The sequence below is a fragment of the Coregonus clupeaformis genome, chromosome 21 (assembly GCF_020615455.1).
Source record: "Coregonus clupeaformis isolate EN_2021a chromosome 21, ASM2061545v1, whole genome shotgun sequence".
Classification (NCBI taxonomy): Eukaryota; Metazoa; Chordata; class Actinopteri; order Salmoniformes; family Salmonidae; genus Coregonus; species Coregonus clupeaformis.
Genome location: NC_059212.1, coordinates 7,000,707 through 7,025,074, shown reverse-complemented (window position 1 = coordinate 7,025,074; position 24,368 = coordinate 7,000,707). Strand labels below are relative to the sequence as shown.

The 24,368-nt window shown below is 44.0% G+C and overlaps 2 protein-coding genes across 4 annotated transcripts in view; one reads left to right on the top strand and one right to left on the bottom strand.

The window, feature by feature from the left end:
* Window positions 1-1,379: 1,379 nt before the first annotated feature.
* Window positions 1,380-24,368, bottom strand: part of LOC121539008 (doublecortin domain-containing protein 2-like) — a 35,329-nt gene continuing 12,340 nt past the window's right edge. Inside the window, exons 3-15 of one of the 3 annotated variants that reach the window (XR_005995312.2) lie at window positions 20,467-20,537; window positions 20,243-20,374; window positions 19,885-20,019; window positions 19,009-19,048; window positions 10,752-10,817; window positions 10,444-10,612; window positions 9,665-9,777; window positions 9,077-9,148; window positions 8,856-8,930; window positions 8,598-8,708; window positions 2,903-3,010; window positions 2,243-2,682; window positions 1,380-2,025 (exon numbers count right to left, since the gene is read on the bottom strand). Coding sequence is in view for 2 of the 3 variants with exons in the window: in XM_041847173.2 (XP_041703107.2) it covers window positions 2,581-2,682; window positions 2,903-3,010; window positions 8,598-8,708; window positions 8,856-8,930; window positions 9,077-9,148; window positions 9,665-9,777; window positions 10,444-10,612; window positions 10,752-10,817; window positions 19,009-19,048; window positions 19,885-20,019; window positions 20,243-20,374; window positions 20,467-20,537 (1,194 nt within the window). In the remaining variant the exon portion in view is untranslated. Of the gene's footprint in view, window positions 2,683-2,902; window positions 3,011-8,597; window positions 8,709-8,855; window positions 8,931-9,076; window positions 9,149-9,664; window positions 9,778-10,443; window positions 10,613-10,751; window positions 10,818-19,008; window positions 19,049-19,884; window positions 20,020-20,242; window positions 20,375-20,466; window positions 20,538-24,368 lie in introns of all 3 variants that reach the window. The other 2 variants (XM_041847173.2, XM_041847174.2) reach the window with 2 other exon arrangements.
* Window positions 4,247-5,398, top strand: LOC121539009 (ribulose-phosphate 3-epimerase-like). The gene has a single exon (XM_041847175.2). It carries the CDS (start codon window positions 4,337-4,339, stop codon window positions 5,021-5,023), a length of 687 nt encoding a protein of 228 aa, XP_041703109.2. The 5' UTR covers window positions 4,247-4,336; the 3' UTR covers window positions 5,024-5,398.

Genomic DNA, 24,368 nt, shown 5'->3' with positions numbered 1-24,368 from the left:
TTCCATGTGTCTCTCCTCAGGCCGGTGGTAGCTGGTCCACTCCAGGACTTTGAGATAGAAGAGACTCCTCCGCCCCCGTTGGACATCGAGGGGGCTCCGGCGTACACTGTTCGGGCCATCTTAGATTCGAGACGCCGGATGGGGGGTCTCCAATATCTCGTGGAGTGGGAGGGGTACGGCCCGGAGGAGCGGTGCTGGGTGCCGTGTCTCTTCTGACCGAATTCCATCGTGGTCATCCTACGCGCCCTGCTCCGCGTCCTCCTGGTCGTCCCCGAGGCCGGGGGCGGCGCACGGCTGGAGCCGCGCGTCAAGGGGGGGGGTACTGTCACGGTTTCGGCCGGGGTGGCCCCTTCTCCTTGTTCGGGCAGGCTTCGGCGGTCGTCGTCTCCGGAGTACTAGCTGCCACCGTTCTATGTTTCTTGTTTGATTGGTTTTGTCTGTTTGTCACACCTGTTCGTTGTTTAGTTTCATTAGGCACCCTATTTAGTTCCCTTGTGTTAGGTCAGGGGTTGTGTGTAATTGTTCTGCTGTCGTGTGGTTTTGGTCCTCTGTATTTTGTTCTCTCTTATTTTCGGGTTGTAATAGAGAGTCCTGCACGTTGTGCATACTTACTTTGACTGTCTAGTGTGCGTTTGTTTTCGCCTGTGGCCTGTTGCCGGTTTTGGCGTGCACTACGGACTTCACTAAAGAGCTTTGGATTTATATCTCTGTGTCCTGCGTGTGATTCCACATCCCACTACACTCCAACCCTGACAACTATTGTGAGACTGAGTTCATGTAGGGTTCATTCCAGCCATGGTCCAGATTTATTGCCCATCTAGTTAAAGCCAAGCCAGCTATTATTGTCATTCTGATGCCATGCTGTGTGAATGCCCATAGAAACACTAGGCTATAGGCCTGCAGAAGATCACAGTCAATGTGTTGGTTTTGAAAATGGACCAACTAGAGTTCACTTGTTTTAATCAATGTAATGTTTTAATTACCAGTCAAAAGTTTGGACACACCTACTCATTCCAGGGTTTTTCTTTATTTTGACTATTTTCTACATTGTAGAATAATAGTGAAGACATGAAAACTATGAAATAACACATATACAATGTATTACTATATAATACAGAACCCTATGTCCTACCTGTTCTATTATTGTCTCAAAAATACTTTTTCCTGTTTACAATATGTTTGCCGCTTTCCATCAAAGTAAAAGCATTGTGCATCATTAGTATTATTTTTAATGAAACATTACATAGATTACCTGATTACTGTACCACAGTATTTCCTGCAAAATATGTCAATATTATAAAGAATACATTCACATTTTGGATTCTCAGTTTACTAATGAAAACAATAGATGGTAGATTATAGAAACAATGATCTTGTTACTCTCCTCCACTCTCCTCATCAGCCACAGGCCATTACGGTGTCTGGTGGGGGGACCGGACTGCTCCATTACGGTGTCTGGTGGGGGGACCGGACTGCTCCATTACGGTGTCTGGTGGGGGGACCGGACTGCTTCATTACGGTGTCTGGTGGGGGACCGGACTGCTCCATTATGGTGTCTGGTGGGGGGACCGGACTGCTCCATTACGGTGTCTGGTGGGAGTACCGGACTGCTCCATTACGGTGTCTGGTGGGGGGACCGGACTGCTTCATTACGGTGTCTGGTGGGGGGACCGGACTGCTCCATTACGGTGTCTGGTGGGGGGACCGGACTGCTCCATTACGGTGTCTGGTGGGGGGACCGGACTGCTCCATTACGGTGTCTGGTGGGGGGACCGGACTGCTCCATTACGGTGTCGGTGGGGGGTATGAGGACTGCTCCATTACGGTGTCTGGTGGGGGGACCGGACTGCTCCATTATGGTGTCTGGTGGGGAGACCGGACTGCTCCATTACGGTGTCGGTGGGGGGTATGAGGACTGCTCCATTACGGTGTCTGGTGGGGGGACCGGACTGCTCCATTACGGTGTCGGTGGGGGGACCGGACTGCTCCATTACGGTGTCGGTGGGGGGTAAGAGGACTCCCTTGCTAGAATAAACCAATCAGACAGGGCCATAAGATATTTTATTTTAAGGATATTCTTCGTCTTCGGCTCCTTGAATAGGAGTGAGTGTACAGACAGAATTAATTTTGAGACATTGAGTGTGTTCGTCTCTGTATTTGTGTATTCATGCACTGTACTGAATAGCAATGTGTGTGTGTGTGTGTGTGTGTGTGTGTGTGTGTGTGTGTGTGTGTCCATTACGGTGTCTGGTGGGGGGACCGGACTGCTCCATTATGGTGTCTGGTGGGGGGACCGGACTGCTCCATTACGGTGTCTGGTGGGAGTACCGGACTGCTCCATTACGGTGTCTGGTGGGGGGACCGGACTGCTTCATTACGGTGTCTTGTGGGGGGACCGGACTGCTCCATTACGGTGTCTGGTGGGGAGACCGGACTGCTCCATTACGGTGTCTGGTGGGGGGACCGGACTGCTCCATTACGGTGTCTGGTGGGGGGAACCGGACTGCTCCATTACGGTGTCGGTGGGGGGTATGAGGACTGCTCCATTACGGTGTCTGGTGGGGGGACCGGACTGCTCCATTATGGTGTCTGGTGGGGAGACCGGACTGCTCCATTACGGTGTTGGTGGGGGGACCGGACTGCTCCATTACGGTGTCGGTGGGGGGTATGAGGACTCCCTTGCTAGAATAAACCAATCAGACAGGGCCATAAGATATTTTATTTTAAGGATATTCTTCGTCTTCGGCTCCTTGAATAGGAGTGAGTGTACAGACAGAATTAATTTCGAGACATTGAGTGTGTTCGTCTCTGTATTTGTGTATTCATGCACTGTACTGAATAGCAATGTGTGTGTGTGTGTGTGTGTGTGTGTGTGTGTGTGTGTGTGTGTGTGTGTGTGTACCTCTGGTGTCTCAGTAGCAGACACACAACTCTCTAAGGCAGCGCCTTGTTTTTTGTGGACAGATGGATCTGCGGTAGAGTGCATCTCATGCTCCAGGGATGTGTTTACCTTTGTCAGAGGAAGAACATGTAAACCATGAAAAACATTTAACCTTATTAATGTAGCAAACATCTTCAGTGTGATAGTGAATTAATATATCATTGAATGAGTATATCGCACAAGAACACATTCACTGAGTGTACAAAACATTATGAACACCTACTCTTTCCATGACATTTGCATATCATTGGCAGTTTCTAATCCAATTTATTTGCATCTCCGATTCAAATCTGTTTATTTTCCTGCAGTCTGAACAGCCAAAAAGCCCATGGAATCGGATATTTCAAGCCAAATTTCAAAACCACCTTCGTAGGTGGTTTGACGTCAGATACAAATCTGATTCCTGGCCATGTGACTTTTGTCTGAATGCTCAAATCTGATTTATTTGCCCTCAAGTGGTTTTTAAACTGTTATTTGGCATATCTTGTTGCTTGCTGGCTACTCTGACAGTTTGACAAGAACATGTGGTAGCTAACTAGCTTGTTAATTGTTTACAAACAAATTAGTGAATGTGCTATAAAGCTAAACAGCTAGCTAGCTAGCTAGTTGACTGCTGTGGCTAGCCAGAAAGGATTTGTTTTGAAAGTTGGATCATGTTATCCTTTGAGGCATTAAAAGTGTTCTTACACTATGATTTTGAACATTCAAAGCAACTGGGAAACATCCATGGCAGGCATTGTTGTCACCTTAGCTTGCTACATAACTTCTGAGTGATAGGAAGCACAAGCACCACCACCAATCAGCCTACACCACTGCACACACACGCCATTACTATGACAACTAGCATAGGCTTGTCAGCAAATGACTGCTGTCTGAACACGCAAATCCGATTTGGTTACTTGTAACTTGCTGTTTAGACAGTCAGTAGTTCAAAACGGATTTGAAAAACAAAACTTATTTGAGCATTAAGGCCTGCAGTGTGAACAAGGCTTTAGACTGACCAGGTGAATCCAGGTGAAAGCTATGATCCCTTATTGATCCACTTCAATAAGTGTAGATGAAGGGGAGGAGACAGAATGGGCAAGACAACATTTTTAAGTGCCTTTGAACGGGGTATGGTAGTAGGTGCCTGGCACAGGCCTGTTGCGGTGACCATATTTCCGCCACACCGGCTGTCACGAGTCATGAAGGCAGTCAAATTCCACGTGACCGTTTAGTCATGGTAATTAAGCTTCTCCAAGCTCTGATTCTGCTGATGGTCATTAGTAGCCTACCAAACTTACTAACTGCCTTGTACTCAGCACTCTATTGTCCCTCTAATCACTCTGACATCAATGCAAATCTGTCTGATGAGAGTCTGATGAGTCTGATGAGAGCAGAGCAGATAGCACCAACATGTCTTACAGCGCAAAGATAGGCCCGTCCATCCTCAGCTGTGACCTGGCCTGCCTGGGCACTGAATGTGTCCGAATGATGGAGTGCGGGGCTGACTTCTTGCACCTCGACGTTATGGACGGTCATTTTGTACCCAACATCACGTTCGGTCATCCCATGGTGGAGTGCCTGAGGAACTGTGTGGGGCCGGGCCCTTTCTTTGACATGCACATGATGGTATCAAGGCCAGAGCAGTGGGTGAAACCCATGGCAGCAGCAGGAGCCAATCAGTACACATTCCACCTAGAGGCCACCACCAATTCTGGAAACCTCATCAAGGAGATCAGAGAGAGCGGCATGAAGGTGGGCCTGGCCATAAAGCCTGGGACTACAGTAGAGGAGTTGGCCCCGTGGGCTGGACAGATCAACATGGCTTTGGTCATGACTGTGGAGCCTGGCTTCGGAGGCCAGAAGTTCATGGAGGACATGATGCCCAAGGTGAGCTGGCTGAGGAGTCAGTTTCCCTCTCTGGACATTGAGGTGGACGGAGGAGTGGGTCCTTCTACCATCCATAAGTGTGCTGAGGCAGGCGCTAACATGATTGTGTCGGGCAGTGCTGTGGTAAGCAGTGACGACCCTCGCTCTGTCATCGCAATGCTGCACACCGCCGTCTCGGAGGCCATCCAGAAACGCTCGCTGGACCGCTGACACGCCAACCCCTGCCTGGAGATCACTACAGTAATGCCTCCCACCAGACTGCCATAGCAACATGCTACTACACCCTAAAGAAGGACAGTCAAAGGATGTTTCTCTGGTGGTCAGGGAGAGGTAGGATGGGTGAAGAAGGGGTGTGCCGATGTCACAGGTTGATCCAGTGAGGCTGCGCCCCTGCCCCTGAATACCCCAGAACATCAGAACCAACCCCAGTCACCTCAAAGCTCCACACTCAGCCAAGATTACTACTCAACCCCAAACAGTTTACCCACCTACCAGCTTAGGCCTGTGAGTGGAACAGTGGTTATGTTGACTTCAAACAATAATTCTAAACATTCCTGAATATATTTGGAATACTGTTATGTTGAAAAAATTTTAAGTAACCTCCCGAGTGGCGCAGTGGTCTAAGGCACTGCATCGCAGTGCTAGCTGTGCCACTAGAGATCCTGGTTTGAATCCAGGCTCTGTCATAGCCGGCCGCGACCGGGAGACCCATGGGGCTGCGCACAATTGGCCCAGCGTCGTCCAGGGTAGGGGAGGGAATGGCCGGCAGGGATGTAGCTCAGTTGGTAGAGCATGGCGTTTGCAACGCCAGGGTTGTGGGTTTGATTCACACGGGGGGCCAGTATGAAAAATACAAAAAATAATGTATGCACTCACTAACTGTAAGTCGCTCTGGATAAGAGCGTCTGCTAAATGACTAAAATGTTTTAAAAAATGTAAAATGCAAATGTAATTGAAAATAAAATAAAATACTTCATTAGAGCCCATGAGCTCATGTTGCACAACATTTCTATAGGCTATGCAATCGCGCGAGAATGGCCTCTATTAAAAAGAGGAGGATCCCATCAGCTTTCTATAGGCTAGGCCTACTATATTTATTTCTCAACTTTCCTAATATTAAGCACATTGCTTCTCTTTACAACAGGAGTATTTTACATTTTTAGTCATTTTAGCAGACGCTCTTATCCAGAGCGACTTACAGTTAGTGAATACCTTTTTTTTTATTTAATTTTTTTATACTGGCCCCCCATGGGAATCGAACCCACAACCCTGGCGTTGCAAACGCCATGCTCTATCAACTGAGCTACATCCCTGCCGGCCATTCCCTCCCCTACCCTGGACGACGCTGGGCCAATTGTGCGCCGCCCATGAGTCTCCCGGTCGCGGCCGGCTGCGACAGAGCCTGGATTCGAACCAGGATCTCTAGTGGCACAGTTAGCACTGCGATGCAGTGCCTTAGACCACTGCGCCTTTTCCTCATGAAAATGAACCACGGGAAAAGCGTCCTCCATTCGCTATTTAAGTGCAGAGATGACATGTATTTTTTCCCCAGCCCGTTTCAAGACAGGTGCATGATAATGGTCCATTCTAAATCAAAATTAATTTCACAGTATATGTAAAGACAAGATTAAATCAAGAATAGTCTGATGGGTGACAACATTAGCCTATCACTTGTGAATTATATATTATCACTTGTGAATGATGCCCAGCATAAGGCAAGAAACAATGCCTTTTTCTAATCATAGTCGCACACCTCATGTAGCCTAGCCCATTGTCACGCTCTGGTTCCGGGACGTTGTGAATGAACCAGGGTGTGTTTGTTTTGTTGGGTATTTGTTGTGGGGTTGGTTGTAAGGGTGTATTCGGTTGGTTGTGTGTTAATTGTGGTGTCGTGTGACTCCCAATCGGAGGTAACGAGTGTCAGCTGTCGGCTCGTTATCTCTGATTGGGAGCCATATTTATTCTGTCTGTGTTCTCATGTGGGTTGTGGGTTTTTGTTCCAAGTTTAGTCTTTGTTACTATTGGACTTCACTTTCGTCTTTTGTTTTGTATTGACGTGCTTTTCTAATTAAAAGTAATCATGTTCACTCGCAACGCTGCGCCTTGGTCCGCTTATTTAGACGATCGTGACACCCATAGGCCTATATGTTTTGATAAGGTTTGTATCACAACTAAAGTGGCCAAATAACTTCTTAAAATTAAGCACATGAATCCGCTTTACAAGGGGTGTAGAGCCTAACTGGCATACATAAGCAGCGCATGAGTTTCAAGTTTTGGGAAAATAATTTTCACCATAAAAACGCACCTTTATAATAAAAGCATTACATGCAAAAATCGCATTTGCAATCACTTTTGATGATGGTGTTTTCCCGCTAATGGAACATTCACACTTATAGCCTACTGCCATGTGAGCATTGCTGCGCTTATAATGTGAAGAAATAGCCTAATTGTTTATCAACATTTTAAAGCTAAACGTTCTGATCTGTTGCGTCAGCCTCATTGCATAAATGTTTTTGGGGGATGCTAGTGGTTGGAGATGGAGAGCCATGTGAGTGAGAGGTGCTTCGGATCATGCAGCACTCAGGGAGAAGGGCTGCAAAAGGCATGGATGTTTTTTAGGGTGCATTACGGCCACACAAAGGGGATGCCGCCGGGAAATTCAAGGCATTATCAAGTGCTTCTCAAATGTAATTGAAAATCGAAACATATAGCCCAACGTCTGTAGAACAACTAAAGTTACATTAATAACTCTAAATGAAGCATATAGGAGTACCTATTTCTTTGTTAACCGCTCAACACGGAATAGCCGCATGTGCCCACTCAGTCAAATCGTTTGGAGAAAATATCCTTTCTATTTTATTCAGCTTTGTTCATTTGTATTCTTCATACTATAATATAAAATAATGCCATGGAATTCTAAGCAAATCTTGTCTGCTAAATGAGTGTAGCCCACATCAATATGGCATAGCCAGATCAGGACCTAACATAAGGACAACTCAGAGTATGCAATTCTGTTCTTCTGAAATAGACTACATTTTCTTCATATCATGTTTCTTTAGACCTGTCTAAAATAAATCATGGATTAATTGTGAAGGTGTAGGCTATATTACATAGATTTATTAGACTTTTTTAAATGTAGATGTTCCAAAGGTCTGCATCAGTGGCTTGTAGGCTATGTGTGGAAGCCAGGAGATGCTGAATGTGTTTATGTTAATTAACGGTCAATTACCGTGATACCGACAGTTATTTGCATGACAATCACCGGCTGATGAAATTTCGTGACCGCCACAGCCCTAGTTAGGTGCACCGGTTTGTGTCAAGAACTGCAACGCTGCCGGGTTTTTCACGCTCAACAGTTTCCCGTGTGTATCAAGAATGGTCCACCACCCAAAGGACATCCAGCCAATTTTACACAACTGTGGGGAGCACTGGAGTCAACATGGGCCAGCATCCCTGTGGAACGCTTTCGACACCTTTGAGGCTGTTCTGAGGGCAAAAGGGGGGAGGGTACAACTCAATATTAGGAAGATGTTCTTAATGCTTTGTACACTCAGTATATACTGTATGTATACACACACACACACACACACACACACACGATCACTGTCGTCTGTGTTATCTGGCTCATGAATATATCTCTCTCTCACACACACACACACATACACATATGCCGTTTCCTCAGTCTCTACCTACAGACAGACAGGCAAGATGAGCCCTAAAGTAGTGAAAGGTATGTGCTATTTTCTTAATTGCACTGTACTTAATGAATGAAAGCTTTCTGTACCTGTGGCGCTTCTGTATAAGGCATAGGGCTCCCATTGACGTCATCCTCTTTGCAGATTGTAGAGCTGGTATTTGCAGGTGAGTTCCTGTCTTTCTCAGTCGATGATTCCACCTTTGTGAATCACAATTGTTTGAGTGGTTCTATCATCTAACAGCAGACTCAAATGTAAAAATGTAAATGTCACAGCATATCTCGGTAGGGTAAACATTTTGAGAATGATTTGGCAAATCATGAGTGATGATCCTCGACCAGACAAACCTTGTCTGGGTGTTCTGGGTGAGGAAGGGGATATTTTTCACGGAACATTTTACCCTCTGTAGCCTTGGTCAAAGTCTAGAGAAGAAAAATACAAATTGTCAAACCTTTCACACTAACAACAACCAATCATAAAACCGGCGTGAATAAACGTGTATAAAACTGTGACTTCTACAAAACCTCATGCTACTCAAGGAATGAGGCTATCCCAGACAGAAACCCACCTGATCTCGGCTGTTTGAATGAGGAGGATTTCTCCCAATGAGGTCCTCGTCCTCCACTGTCTCTGCCACGCTCTAAAAGATAAAGACACAATACTACAGTTTGCTTAACTATAAACCACACCTAAACACATTACATATAACCCTCATACACATTATTTCAAGGAGAGAAATGGTAAATGGTCCCATTGCACTGCTAAGGGAAGAACGAACAGTTTAAACTTGATTGTAACCCAGAAGGATGTTTGGTTATAGGCAGGGTTAACACGATGAAAAAACTTAGAGCACATACAAAAGAGTTTAAAAAACAACAACACCCCACAAAGTACACAGAAACATAATTATATGCAACTTCAGGCAATAGAGTGCATGTCCAAATCAGGACCATTTGATTCCCTTTCCCTGCCAGGGCCCTGTGTTTAACATGTTTATGGTGGTGGGTACAAAGGAGTGCTCGTATCGGTTGCTTTTTAGTCCGGGGAGTTGTATCTGGAACCTGAGGGTAGGAGCTGGATCTCAGAGTGGAGGGCGTGGTCACTGTCATGGAACGGAGAGCTTTGGGTAAGAGGACAATAAAAGGTATAGGCCTACCTGGTCAACGGGGAGATCTACTGCTGTATTCTTATCCTCCAGCACCTCCTCAGCCCCCTGCACCTCCTCTCTCCTCCTCCGTACAGCTTTGAACACACTGGCCTGGGCTGCAACTCAAACACACACACACCAACATGAACATGAATGATCAATCATTGTAAATGTGCATAGACACAATCATGAATGCAATATTTCACACTATGCCAGGGCAACACCAGACCATATGCCAGGGCAACACCAGACCATATGCCAGGGCAACACCAGACCATATGCCAGGGCAACACCAGACCATATGCCAGGGCAACACCAGACCATATGCCAGGGCAACACCAGACCATATGCCAGTGCAACACCAGACCATATGCCAGGGCAACACCAGACCATATGCCAGGGCAACACCAGACCATATGCCAGGGCAACAACAGACCATATGCCAGGGCAACACCAGACCATATGCCAGGGCAACACCAGACCATATGCCAGGGCAACACCAGACCATATGCCAGGGCAACACCAGACCATATGCCAGGGCAACACCAGACCATATGCCAGGGCAACACCAGACCATATGCCAGGGCAACACCAGACCATATGCCAGGGCAACACCAGACCATATGCCAGGGCAACACCAGACCATATGCCAGGGCAACACCAGACCCACAAGCTGCTTTCTTATGGCTCCCCTTCTGGTATCTAATTCCTATGCAAATCAGGTCCTTGGTGAGAACAGCAAGACTGACACTGGCCCCAAGGTAATTGGAGTGTGTGTGTGCTCCTACCTGGTCCACTCTTTGGTGGAGGCCTGGGATGGGCTCTGTTCCTCGCTCGGACCTTCACTGATCTGGCGTAGAAGATAGAGCTCTCCTCCTTCACTGGTCTCCTCTGGATGGATGGGAGAGCCATCTCCCCCACCTTGTCCCCAGTGGACTTCACCCTTCGCCCATCTGACTGGGACAACAACCCCAGGGTTGTGTTCATTAGCCACCAAATGGAAGAAAACAGACTGAAACCGAGCTGGGCTACTTGGACTTGTCCAATAAGAAACATTATTTTCTGCTACATTTTCGCTACAGTTTTTTGACAGTACCTCTGGAGAGTCCAGGAGAGCAGAGTCACTGTAGCTGTCCTCAGGGCCACTGGCTGCCTTCCTCCCCTGAGCAAGACAAAGGGAGACAGGGTGTATTTTGTATTTATTATGGATCCCCATGGGGTCCAGCAAAATTTAGGCAGTTCATACAATTTTAAAAACATTACAATACATTCACAACACACTGTGTGACCTCAGGCCCCTACTCCACCACTACCAAATACCTACAACACAAAATCCATGTGTATGTGTGTGTATTTACATTTACATTTTAGTCATTTAGCAGACGCTCTTATCCAGAGCGACTTACAGTTAGTGAGTGCATACATTATTATTTTTTAAATTTATTTTTTCATACTGGCCCCCCGTGGGAATCGAACCCACAACCCTGCCGTTGCAAAGCCATGCTCTACCAACTGAGCTACATCCCTGCCGACCATTCCCTCCCCTACCCTGGGCCAATTGTGCGCCGCCCCATGGGTCTCCCGGTCGCGGCTGGCTACGACAGAGCCTGGATTCGAACCAGGATCTCTAGTGGCACAGCTAGCACTGCGATGCAGTGCCTTAGACTGCTGCGCCACTCGGGAGACATAGTGTATAGTGCGTATGTTATCATGTGTGTGTATGCATGTGTCTGTGCCTATGTTTGTGTTGCTTCACAGTCCCTGCTGTTCCATAAGGTGTATTTTTATCTATTTTTTTTTTAAATCTAATTTGACTGCTTGCATCAGTTACTTTATGTGGAATAGAGTTCTGTGTAGTCATGGCTCTATGTAGTACTGTGCACCTCCCGTAGTCTGTTCTGGACTTGGGGACAGTGAAGAGACCGCTGGTGGCATGTCTTGTGGGGTATGCATGGGTGTCCGAGCTGTGCGCCAGTAGTTCAAACAGACAGCTCAGTGCATTCAAAATGTCAATACCTCTCACAAATACAAGTAGTGATGAAGTCAATCTCTCCTCCCCTTTGAGCCATGATAGATCTCTCCTTTTTTGTGGCACTTGACCACACGACTGAACATTAGTCAAGGTGTGACAAAACTAGGGCCTGTAGGAGCTGCCTTGTTGATAATGCTGTTAAGAAGGTTGAGCAGTGCTTTATTTAGGACTAACTTATTCCTTGCCACCCACTCTGAAACTAACTGCAACTCTTTAAGTGTTGCAGTCATTTCAGTCGCTGTAGTAACTGACATGTATAGTGTTGAGTCATCCGCATACATAGACACTCTGGCTTTACTCAAAGCCAGTGGCATGTCATTAGTAAAGATTGAAAAAAGTAATGGGTCTAGACAGCTGCCCTGGGGAATTCCTGATTCTACCTGGATTATGTTGGAGAGGCTTCCATTAAGGAACACCCTCTGTGTTCTGTTAGACAGGTCACTCTTTATCCACAATATAGCAGGGGGTTTAAAGCCATAACACATACGTTTTTCCAGCAGCAGACTATGATCAATAATGTCAAAAGCTGCACTGAAGTCTAACAAAACAGCCCCCGCAGTCTTTTTATCATCAATTTCTCTAAGCCAATCATCAGTCATTTGTGTAAGTGCTGTGCTTGTTGAATGTCCTTCCATATAAGCGTGCTGAAAGTTTGTTGTCAATTTGTTTACTGTGAAATAGCATTGTATCTGGTCAAACACAATTTTTTCCAAAACTTTACTAAGGGTTGGTAACAGGCTGATTGGTCGGCTGTTTGAGCCAGTAAAGGGGGCTTTACTATTCTTAGGTAGCGGAATTACTTTTGCTTCCCTCCAGGCCTGAGGGCACACACTTTCTAGTAGGCTTAGATTGGAGTGGCAATATCGTCCGCTATTATCCTCAGTAATTTTCCATCCCAGTTGTCAGACCCCGGTGGCTTGTCATTGTTGATAGACAACAATCGTTTGTTCACCTCTTCCACACTCACTTTACGGAATTCTAAATTACAACGCTTGTCTTTCATAATTTGGTCAGTTATAACTGGATGTGTAGTGTCATGCCTAAGTTTGCTAATCATGCCAATTAAAAAAATCATTAAAGTAGTTAGCAATATCAGTTGGTTTTGTGATGAATGAGCCATCTGATTCAATGAATGATGGAGCTGAGTTAGTTTTTTCCCCCAAAATGTCATTTAAGGTGCTCCAAAGCTTTTTACTATCATTCTTTATGTCATTTATCTTTGTTTCATAGTGTAGTTTCTTTTTCTTTTTATTCAGTTTAGTCACATGATTTCTCAATTTGCAATACATTTACCAATCGGTTGTGCAGCCAGACTTATTTGCCATTCCTATTGCTTCATCCCTCTCAACCATACAATTGTTCAATTCCTCATCAATTTAACCGTTTTTACTGTCATTTTCTTAGTGGGTGCATGCTTATTAGTAACTGGAATAAGCAATTTCATAAAATGTGTCAAGTGCAGTGTCTATTTGCTCCTCATTACACACCATGGACCAACAAATATTCTTTACATCAACAACATAGGAATCACTACAAAACTTATTGTATGACCTCTTATACATAATATTAGGCCCAGCCTTTGGAACTTTGGTTTTCCTAGATATGACTACTATATTGTGATCACTACATCCGATGGATTTGGATACTGCTTTCAAACAAATCTCTGCAGCATTAGTAAAGATATGATCAATACATGTTGATGATTTCATTCCTGTACTGTTTGTAACTACCCTGGTAGGTTGATTGGTAACCTGAACCAGGTTGCAGGCACTGGTTACAGTTTGAAGCTTTCTCTTGAGTGGGCAGCCTGATGAAAGCCAGTCAATATTTAAATCACCAAGAAAGTATACCTCTCTATTGACATCAGATACATTATCAAGCATTTCACACATGTTATCCAGATACCGACTGTTAGCACTTGGTGGTCTATAGCAGCTTCCCACCAGAATGGGCTTTAGGTGAGGCAGATGAACCTGCAGCCATATTATGACGGTATTTAACATGAGATCCTCTCAAATCTTTACAGGAATGTGGTTCTGAATATATATATATACATCAACACCTCCACCATTGGCATTTCTATCTTTTCTGTAAATGTTAGAACCTTGTATTGCTACCACTGTATCATCAAAAGTATTATCTAAGTGAGTTTCAGAGATAGTCAGAATATGAATGTTATCTGTTACTAGCAAATTATTGATTTTATTAACCGTGTTTCTTAAGCTACATACAGTGGGGAAGAAAAGTATTTAGTCAGCCACCAATTGTGCAAGTTCTCCCACTTAAAAAGATGAGAGAGGCCTGTAATTTTCATCATAGGTACACGTCAACTATGACAGACAAGTTGAGAAAATAAAATCCAGAAAATCACATTGTAGGATTTTTAATGAATTTATTTGCAAATCATGGTGGAAAATAAGTATTTGGTCACCTACAAACAAGCAAGATTTCTGGCTCTCACAGACCTGTAACTTCTTCTTTAAGAGGCTCCTCTGTCCTCCACTCGTTACCTGTATTAATGGCACCTGTTTGAACTTGTTATCAGTATAAAAGACACCTGTCCACAACCTCAAACAGTCACACTCCAAACTCCACTATGGCCAAGACCAAAGAGCTGTCAAAGGACACCAGAAACAAAATTGTAGACCTGCACCAGGCTGGGAAGACTGAATCTGCAATAGGTAAGCAGCTTGATTTGAAGAAATCAACTGTGGGAGCAATTATTAGGAAATGGAAGACATACAAGACCACTGATAATCTCCCTCGATCTGGGGCTCCACGCAAGATCTCACCCCGTGGGGTCAAAATGATCACAAGAACGGTGAGCAAAAATCCCAGAACCACACGGGGGGACCTAGTGAATGACCTGCAGAGAGCTGGGACCAAAGTAACAAAGCCTACCATCAGTAACACACTACGCCGCCAGGGACTCAAATCCTGCAGTGCCAGACGTGTCCCCCTGCTTAAGCCAGTACATGTCCAGGCCCGTCTGAAGTTTGCTAGAGTGCATTTGGATGATCCAGAAGAGGATTGGGAGAATGTCATTTGGTCAGATGAAACCAAAATAGAACTTTTTCGTAAAAACTCAACTTGTCGTGTTTGGAGGACAAAGAATGCTGAGTTGCATCCAAAGAACACCATACCTACTGTGAAGCATGGGGGTGGAAACATCATGCTTTTGGGCTGTTTTTCTGCAAAGGGACCAGGACGACTGATCCGTGTAAAGGAAAGAATGAATGGGGCCATGTATCGTGAGATTTTGAGTGAAAACCTCCTTCCATCCATCAGCAAGCATGTGCTGACCAACTGGCAAGTGTCTTCACTGACATTTTCAACATGTCCCTGACTGAGTCTGTAATACCAACATGTTTCAAGCAGACCACCATAGTCCCCGTGCCCAAGAACTCTAAGATAACCTGCCTAAATGACTACCGACCCGTAGCACTGACGTCTGTAGCCATGAAGTGCTTTGAAAGACTGGTCATGGCTCACATCAACAGCATAATCCCAGAAACCCTAGACCCACTCCAATTTGCATACCGCCCCAACAGATCCACAGATGATGCAATCTCTATCGCACTCCACACTGCCCTTTCCCACCTGGACAAGAGGAACACCTACGTGAGAATGCTATTCATTGACTACAGCTCAGCATTCAACACCATAGTGCCCTCTAAGCTCATCACTAAGCTAAGGATCCTGGGACTAAACACCTCCCTCTGCAACTGGATCCTGGACTTCCTGACGGGCCGCCCCCAGGTGGTAAGGGTGGGTAACAACACATCTGCCACACTGATCCTCAACACGGGGCCCCTCAGGGGTGCGTGCTCAGTCCCCTCCTGTACTCTCTGTTCACCCATGACTGCATGGCCAGGCACGACTCCAACACCATCATTAAGTTTGCCGACGACACAACAGTGGTAGGCCTGATCACCGACAATGATGAGACAGCCTATAGGGAGGAGGTCAGAGATCTGGCCGTGTGGTGCCAGGACAACAACCTCTCCCTCAACGTGACCAAGACAAAGGGAGATGATTGTGGACTACAGGAAAAAAAAGAGGACTGAGCACGCCCCCATTCTCATCGACGGGGCTGTAGTGGAACAGGTTGAGAGCTTCAAGTTCCTTGGTGTCCACATCACCAACGAACTATCATGGTCCAAACACACCAAGACAGTCGTGAAGAGGGCACGACAAAGCCTATTCCCCCTCAGGAGACTAAAAGATTTGGCATGGGTCCTCAGATCCTCAAAAATTCTACAGCTGCACCATCGAGAGCATCCTGACTGGTTGCATCACCGCCTGGTATGGCAACTGCTTGGCCTCTGACCGCAAGGCACTACAGAGGGTAGTGCGTATGGCCCAGTACATCACTGGGGCAAAGCTCCCTGCCATCCAGGACCTCTATACCAGGCGGTGTCAGAGGAAGGCCCTCAAAATTGTCAAAGACTCCAGCCACCCTAGTCATAGACTGTTCTCTCTGCTACCGCACGGCAAGCGGTACCGGAGTGCCAAGTCTAGGTCCAAAAGACTTCTCAACAGCTTCTACCCCCAAGCCATAAGACTCCTGAACAGCTAATCATGGCTACCCGGAATATTTGCACTGCCCCCCACCCCATCCTTTTTACGCTGCTGCTACTCTGTTAAGTATTTATGCATAGTCACTTTAACTCTACCCACATGTACATATTACCTCAACTACCTCAACTAGCCGGTGCCCCCCGCACATTGACTATGCAACGGTACCCCCCTGTATATATAGCCTCCCTACTGTCACTTTATTTTACTGTATATATAGCCTCCCTACTGTCACTTTATTTTACTTCTGCTCTTTTTTTTCTCAACACTTTTTTGTTGTTGTTTTATTCTTACTTTTTTTGTTTAAAATAAATGCACTGTTGGTTAAGGGCTGTAAGTAAGCATTTCACTGTAATGTCTGCACCTGTTGTATTCGGCGCATGTGACCAATAAAATTTGATTTGATTTGATTTGAAGGGCATTGAAGATGAAACGTGGCTGGGTCTTTCAGCATGACGATGATCCCAAACACACCACCCGGGCAACGAAGGAGTGGCTTCGTAAGAAGCATTTCAAGGTCCTGGAGTGGCCTAGCCAGTCTCCAGTACTCAACCCCATAGAAAATCTTTGGAGGGAGTTGAAAGTCCGTGCTGCCCAGCGACAGCCCCAAAACATCACTGCTCTAGAGGAGATCTGCATGGAGGAATGGGCCAAAATACCAGCAACAGTGTGTGAAAACCTTGTGAAGACTTACAGAAAACATTTGACCTGTGTCATTGCCAACAAAGGGTATATAACAAAGTATTGAGAAACTGTTGTTATTGACCAAATACTTTTTTTCCATCATAATTTGCAAATAAATTCATAAAAAATCCTACAATGTGATTTTCTGGAGTTTTTTTCTCATTTTGTCTGTCATAGTTGACGTGTACCTATGATGAAAATTACAGGCCTCTCTCATCTTTTTAAGTGGGAGAACTTGCACAATTGGTGGCTGACTAAATACAGTGGGGGAAAAAAGTATTTAGTCAGCCACCAATTGTGCAAGTTCTCTCACTTAAAAAGATGAGAGAGGCCTGTAATTTTCATCATAGGTACACGTCAACTATGACAGACAAATTGAGAAAAAAAATACAGAAAATCACATTGTAGGATTTTTAATGAATTTATTTGCAAATTATGGTGGAAAATAAGTATTTGGTCACCTACAAACAAGCAAGATTTCTGGCTCTCACAGACCTGTAACTTCTTCTTTAAGAGGCTCCTCTGTCCTCCACTCGTTACCTGTATTAATGGCACCTGTTTGAACTTGTTATCAGTATAAAATACACCTGTCCACAACCTCAAACAGTCACACTCCAAACTCCACTATGGCCAAGACCAAAGAGCTGTCAAAGGACACCAGAAACAAAATTGTAGACCTGCACCAGGCTGGGAAGACTGAATCTGCAATAGGTAAGCAGCTTGGTTTGAAGAAATCAACTGTGGGAGCAATTATTAGGAAATGGAAGACATACAAGACCACTGATAATCTCCCTCGATCTGGGGCTACACGCAAGATCTCACCCCGTGGGGTCAAAATGATCACAAGAACGGTGAGCAAAAATCCCAGAACCACACGGGGGGACCTAGTGAATGACCTGCAGAGAGCTGGGACCAAAGTAACAAAGCCTACCATCAGTAACACACTACGCCGCCAGGGACTCAAATCCTGCAGTGCCAGACGTGTCCCCCTGCTTAAGCCAGTACAAGTCCAGGTCCTTCTGAAGTTTGCTAGAGTGCATTTGGATGATCCAGAAGAGGATTGGGAGAATGTCATATGGTCAGATGAAACCAAAATATAACTTTTTGGTAAAAACTCAACTCGTTGTGTTTGGAGGACAAAGAATGCTGAGTTGCATCCAAAGAACACCATACCTACTGTGAAGCATGGGTGTGGAAACATCATGCTTTGGGGCTGTTTTTCTGCAAAGGGGCCAGGACGACTGATCCGTGTAAAGGAAAGAATGAATGGGGCCATGTATCGTGAGATTTTGAGTGAAAACCTCCTTCCATCAGCAAGGGCATTGAAGATGAAACGTGGCTGGGTCTTTCAGCATGACAATGATCCCAAACACACCACCCGGGCAACAAAGGAGTGGCTTCGTAAGAAGCATTTCAAGGTCCTGGAGTGGCCTAGCCAGTCTCCAGATCTCAACCCCATAGAAAATCTTTGGAGGGAGTTGAAAGTCCGTGTTGCCCAGCGACAGCCCCAAAACATCACTGCTCTAGAGGAGATCTGCATGGATGAATGGGCCAAAATACCAGCAACAGTGTGTGAAAACCTTGTGAAGACTTACAGAAAACGTTTGACCTGTGTCATTGCCAACAAAGGGTATATAACAAAGTATTGAGAAACTTTTGTTATTGACCAAATACTTATTTTCCACCATAATTTGCAAATAAATTCATTACAAATCCTAAAATGTGATTTTCTGGATTTTTTTTTCTCATTTTGTCTGTCATAGTTGACGTGTACCTATGATGAAAATTACAGGCCTCTCTCATCTTTTTAAGTGGGAGAACTTGCACAATTGGTGGCTGACTAAATACTTTTTTTCCCCACTGTACTTATTTTCCCCACTGTATGTTAACGTGGGCTATTTTGAGCACTTTTCTTCTGGGATGCTTACTTGTTTTTATTGCTTTACTGGGTGTACCTTTATAACCAAGCTCAACTGTCCTACAGACCAGAATAAATATACAATATATTAGACTATGAAGTATTAGACATACAGTAGGTAATAGACAGACAGTAGCTTACCTTATATCTCCTTGACAGCCTTCTATTTCCAGGGTAATTTCTGGAAAATAATGTGAAACTCATATGATATAGAATTTCATATTATATTATATCATATTTAGTAATGATATCATATTATATAATATAATATTATATTATAATAAATTATATCATATTATATTATATTAATTATATTATAATATATCATACATCATATTATACTATATCATATTATATCATATTATATGTATTATATTATATCATATTATACTATATCATATCATATTTATTATATTACATCATATTATACTATATCATATCATATTATATTTATTATATTACATCATATTATACTATATCATATCATATTATATTTATTATATTATATCATATTATATTATATCATATTATATTTATTATATCATATTATATTATATCATATTATATCATATTATATTTATTATATTATATCAGATTATTTTATATCATATTATCATATATTTATTTTACCCTTATTTGAACAGGGAGTCCCATTGAGACCAATATCTCTTTAGAATAGAATACACCCACTTCAGTAATCTAGAGGTAAAATTTGTTGATTTAGTCTTACATTTGTCATTTTTGTCATTTAGCAGACGCTCTTATCCAGAGCGACTTACAGTTAGTGCATTCATCTTAACATAGCTAGGTGGGACAACCACATATCTCAGTCATAGTAAGTAAATTGTTCCTCACTAAAGTAGCTATCAGCAAAGTCAGAGATAGTAAGGGGGGGGGGGGAGAAGTCAAGTGCGATTGTTAGTTCACAAAAGCCTTTTTGTCTTGTCTGCCTATAAACAGTTTGTTCTATTTTCAGATTATCTAACAATCTCTGTACTATGATAATTCCATCCATACCTCTCAGAGGCTTTAGGAACCAACAGCTCCACGTAGGGAAGCTTCTTGAACCTCTCCGCTCCCACAGCCACGTAGTACTGGCCACTCACCAGTTCGTCTGCACTGGACACAGTTACACCATCTAGAGTGCACAACCTGAGAGGTCACAGGGTCAGGGGTCACTAATGGGGTCAGAGAGACTGTCATCTGTGTACCTGAGGGCACTGAGGGGGCGTTAGGCTGCCATTATATAGGTCAAACATGCTGTGTGAGGGTGTGTGTGTGTGTGTGTATGTCTATATGCATGTATGAGTCTGTGTGTGTGTGTATGTCTATATGCATGTGTGAGTCTGTGTATGTGTATGTGTATGTATCTGACCTGCGCACGGCTCCAGTGCGTAAACTGGCCTTCTCTGTGACTAGACCGAGGATCTGATCCAGGTCGTGCTGCCAGGTCCTGGGAATTATGAAACGGAATGGCGAGCAGCGAAGATCTTCGTTGCGGAAAACACTGTAAAGGAACACACAAATAAGTTGTGTGTTTCTATATGTGTGTAGTATTTGAGATGATGAATGGGAGAGTGCGTTAATTGGGACATTTACTGTATGATACAGGGTAGAAGAATGTACTTTCTCCATTTTGCTGACACATTTGGTCTGTGAAGTAATCTTGCCTAGGAAAGAAAGACACAACATTACAAAAGAATACAGCACTGTAGTTTTAGATAGATTTGCCGGTCAGAATCAAATACAAGAAAGAAATATCACTTCCTCTGATCAGTGAATGCCAAATTAAACCATGTGATGAAACATTGATATAAACTACGCCATTTGATATAATTTACCAAAACAAAGTAAATACCAATTGTATTAATTTCAGAACAGAACATCCACAGACATTTCACAATAAGCGGTTATGACCTATTATTATTATTGCTTGTCAGTCAGAGGGCTGTGTCCATGGCAACACACATCATCATGCTGGCCAATAACGTATCTACATAACTCATCTACATAGACCGATTGAGTGCTCCACTTCATTGAATACCTAAACTGTATATAGCCACTCTGTCCCCTAAACTCTCCCTGACCTTTCTATTGTGTCCAGAGTCTATGAAGTCAAGCCCTATGAAGTCAAGCCCTATGAAGTCAAGCCATATGAAGTCAAGCCCTATTAATAAGTCAAGCCCTATTAACATTTACATTTTAGTCATTTAGCAGACGCTCTTATCCAGAGCGACTTACAGTTAGTGAGTGCAGACATTTTTATTTATTTTTTCATACTGGAATCGAACCCACAACCCTGGCGTTGCAAACGCCGTGCTCTACCAACTGAGCTACATCCCTGCCGGCCATTCCCTCCCCCCTCCCTGGACGACGCTGGGCCAATTGTGCGCCGCCCCATGGGTCATTAAAGTCAAGCCCTAGGAAGTCAAGCCCTAGGAAATCCAGCCCTATAAAGTCAAGCCCTATGAAGTCAAGCCCTATGAAGTCAAGCCCTATTTAAAGAAAAACTCAAGCCCTATTAAGTCAAGCCCTATGAAGTCAAGCTCTATTAAGTCAAGACCTCTGAAGTCAAGCCCTATGAAGTCAGGCCCTATGAACTCAAGCCCCATGAAGTCAAGCCCTATGAAGTCAAGCCCTATTAATATCACTCATTGTGTCTGACCACATAATATAACTATAAATCAATACTTCAAACAAAACCCATCCACAGCTAGATAATAAATGTTTCTACAATGTTTCACAATGTTTCCACTTTGAAGTGTTACTATGCAACATTGTTGTTGTATTTAAACAGAGTAGTAGGCATGGGGCTGCCAGCGAGGGGCTGGGTATGCTGGGAATTAGGCCTGCCCAGGCATGTTCAGAGCCCTGATAACACAGGATGGGGCCACTGTATGGCTTAATTCTTTAAACAGAGTTACCCAGCTAACAATTCTAGGGAGAGAGAATGTTTTTGTTTTGTTACCCGTAATGTTCCCCAGATGTTTGAGTGTCCAGTTTTCGGTTAGTTAAGGGAACATGTTATGTATGTTATCAAAAACCTCCTGAGAACCTATTTAGCATTATTTGAAGTTAGGTAAATCTCAGCTCTGTTAAAAGTACACTCAAGAAAAACTATTTTATTGATCATATTGATTCAGGAGTAACATTAAAACAGGATTATATGCCCCACCAACATTAGACAACTATACAAAAAGCCCTAAAATTGCTGAAATAAGTCAGTCAAATCAATGATGAGAGAATAGTCCGATTAATAACTGATAACTGACACAGACGTGGTGCAGCAGGAAGATCGAAATGCTGTGAATCAAGAGGTTGTGATTTCAAATCCCAGCGGAGGACATGTTGAATAACAATGACTGTATAAATGAACATGCACAATGTAATCATGTATGTCAAAGTGTGTCAAATATGTAAGTTGAAAACACTATGTTAAAAGCATTGTTTGTGTGAGTGTCCCTAACCTTGCCAACAAAGAGCTGTGAATGGATCAGTAGTTCACCAATCAGAGCCTTGATGGGCTCGGCCACAGTACAAGGGGTGATGTGTATTGACAAAACCATTTTTGGAGAACGTTTCTTTGGGACCATCAGACAACGTCCTGACGACTGATACACAGGAACGTTCTTGCAACGTTCCCATGAAACGTGTCTAGAACATTAATATCTCATATTCTGAGAACATGGCAACCATGTTATTATTATTATTATTATTATTATTATTAACCAAGTTCTGTGTATGTTTGGTGGGTCGTTGATGGAATATTCTTCAAACCCTTAGAAACCTGGACACAGGAATGTTCTTGCAACCAAGGTGTGAATTACGGGGGAGCAACATAAGTCAAACTATGGGGGGGGTCTCTAAATAATGCTAATTTAACCATTCTCCTATTTTAAAATGTAGTGGTAAATATGCTTTACAGCGGTAAATATGAAAATAAAAGCTTCCAAATGAAATGAACACCCTCACCTTATTCATCCTAAGATAGCTAGCTGGGACAACCACATATCACAGGCATAGTAAGTACACAATTCCTCAATAAAGGACTGTAGCTATCAGCAAAGTCAAAACTAGAAGGGGGGGTGAACATGTACAGGTAGCCTACTTTTTGAAGTGATTTGTTTGACAATTGGATGAAAATATCATGACAGGTTATGTTCATGCCACATTAAAAGGTAATTCATTTTATCCGTTTAAATGACGTCTTTATTATTAGGCCTATAAATAGTTTTTGTGCACTCGATAGAGACCCCCCCCTCCCCCACCGAATGTCATGGTGTAATTCGCACTCTACTTGCAATGTTCCGATGAAACGTATCAATACATAGCATTATGTCACGATCGTCTGACGAATGAGTAGACCAAAGCGCAGCGCGTTGAGCGAACATGACTTTATTTAATTAAAGCCTGGAACAAAACAACAAATAAAGAACGATACGTGAAGTCCTCTGTAACACTGACAGAACATGGAACAAAAACCCACAAACACAAGGTGAACACAGACAGTTTAAATATGGCTCCCAATCAGAGATAACGAGCCGACAGCTGACACTCGTTACCTCCGATTGGGAGTCATTTGACCAAACAAGGAAAACACAACCAATGACAACCCAACCAAACAAAACACAACCAAAACGAACACACCCTGGCTCAAAATACAAAGTCCCGGAGCCAGAGCGTGACACATTAGCAATTCAGGGTTTGTAAATGTCATTGGTGCCGACTCAGTAGCGTCGAACCTACCGATTCTACTTGTAGAATTGCAATGTTCGTCAGTGGCCAACAACTTTGCTTTTGAGCCAATCAGAGAGCACGAACCCCCACATGGGGGAGACAAAAAAAATAAAAAATTATAATCTCCGTACATCCACGGATCCAAACTTCATTTGGCAATGTAGGCTATGGGATGGTAGCTAGCTAAGTGCAGAGATGCAATGCACACAACACTAAATACTTCCGAGCTAAAGGCTAGCTAAAGGCTAGAGCTGCCACTTTCAAGGAGTGGGACACAAATCCTGCTATGCCCTCAGACAAACCATCAAACAGGCAAAGCGTCAATTCAGGACTAAGATTGAATCCTACCACACCGGCTCTGACGCTCGTCGGATGTGGCAGGGATTGCAAACTATTATGGACTACAAAGGGAAACCCAGCCGCAAGCTGCCCAGTGACACGAGCCTACCAGACAAGCTAAATGCCTTTTATACTCGCTTTGAGGCAAAAAACACTGAAGCATGCATGAGAGCACCAGCTGTTACGGGCGACTGTGTGATCACGCTCTCCGTAGCCCATATGAGCAAGACCATTAAACAGGTCAACATTCATAAGGCCGCGGGCCAGACAGATTACCAGGACGTGTACTCAGAGCATGTGCGGACCAACTGGCAAGTGTCTTCACTGACATTTTCAACCTCTCCCTGACCGAGTCTGAAATACCTACATGTTTCAAGCAGACCACCATAGTCCCTGTGCCCAAGAAAGCGAAGGTAACCTGCCTA

Bases quoted from the DNA above. Each gene is read 5' to 3' on its own strand.
- LOC121539009 (XM_041847175.2), top strand. From the start codon at position 4,337: ATGTCTTACAGCGCAAAGATAGGCCCGTCCATCCTCAGCTGTGACCTG.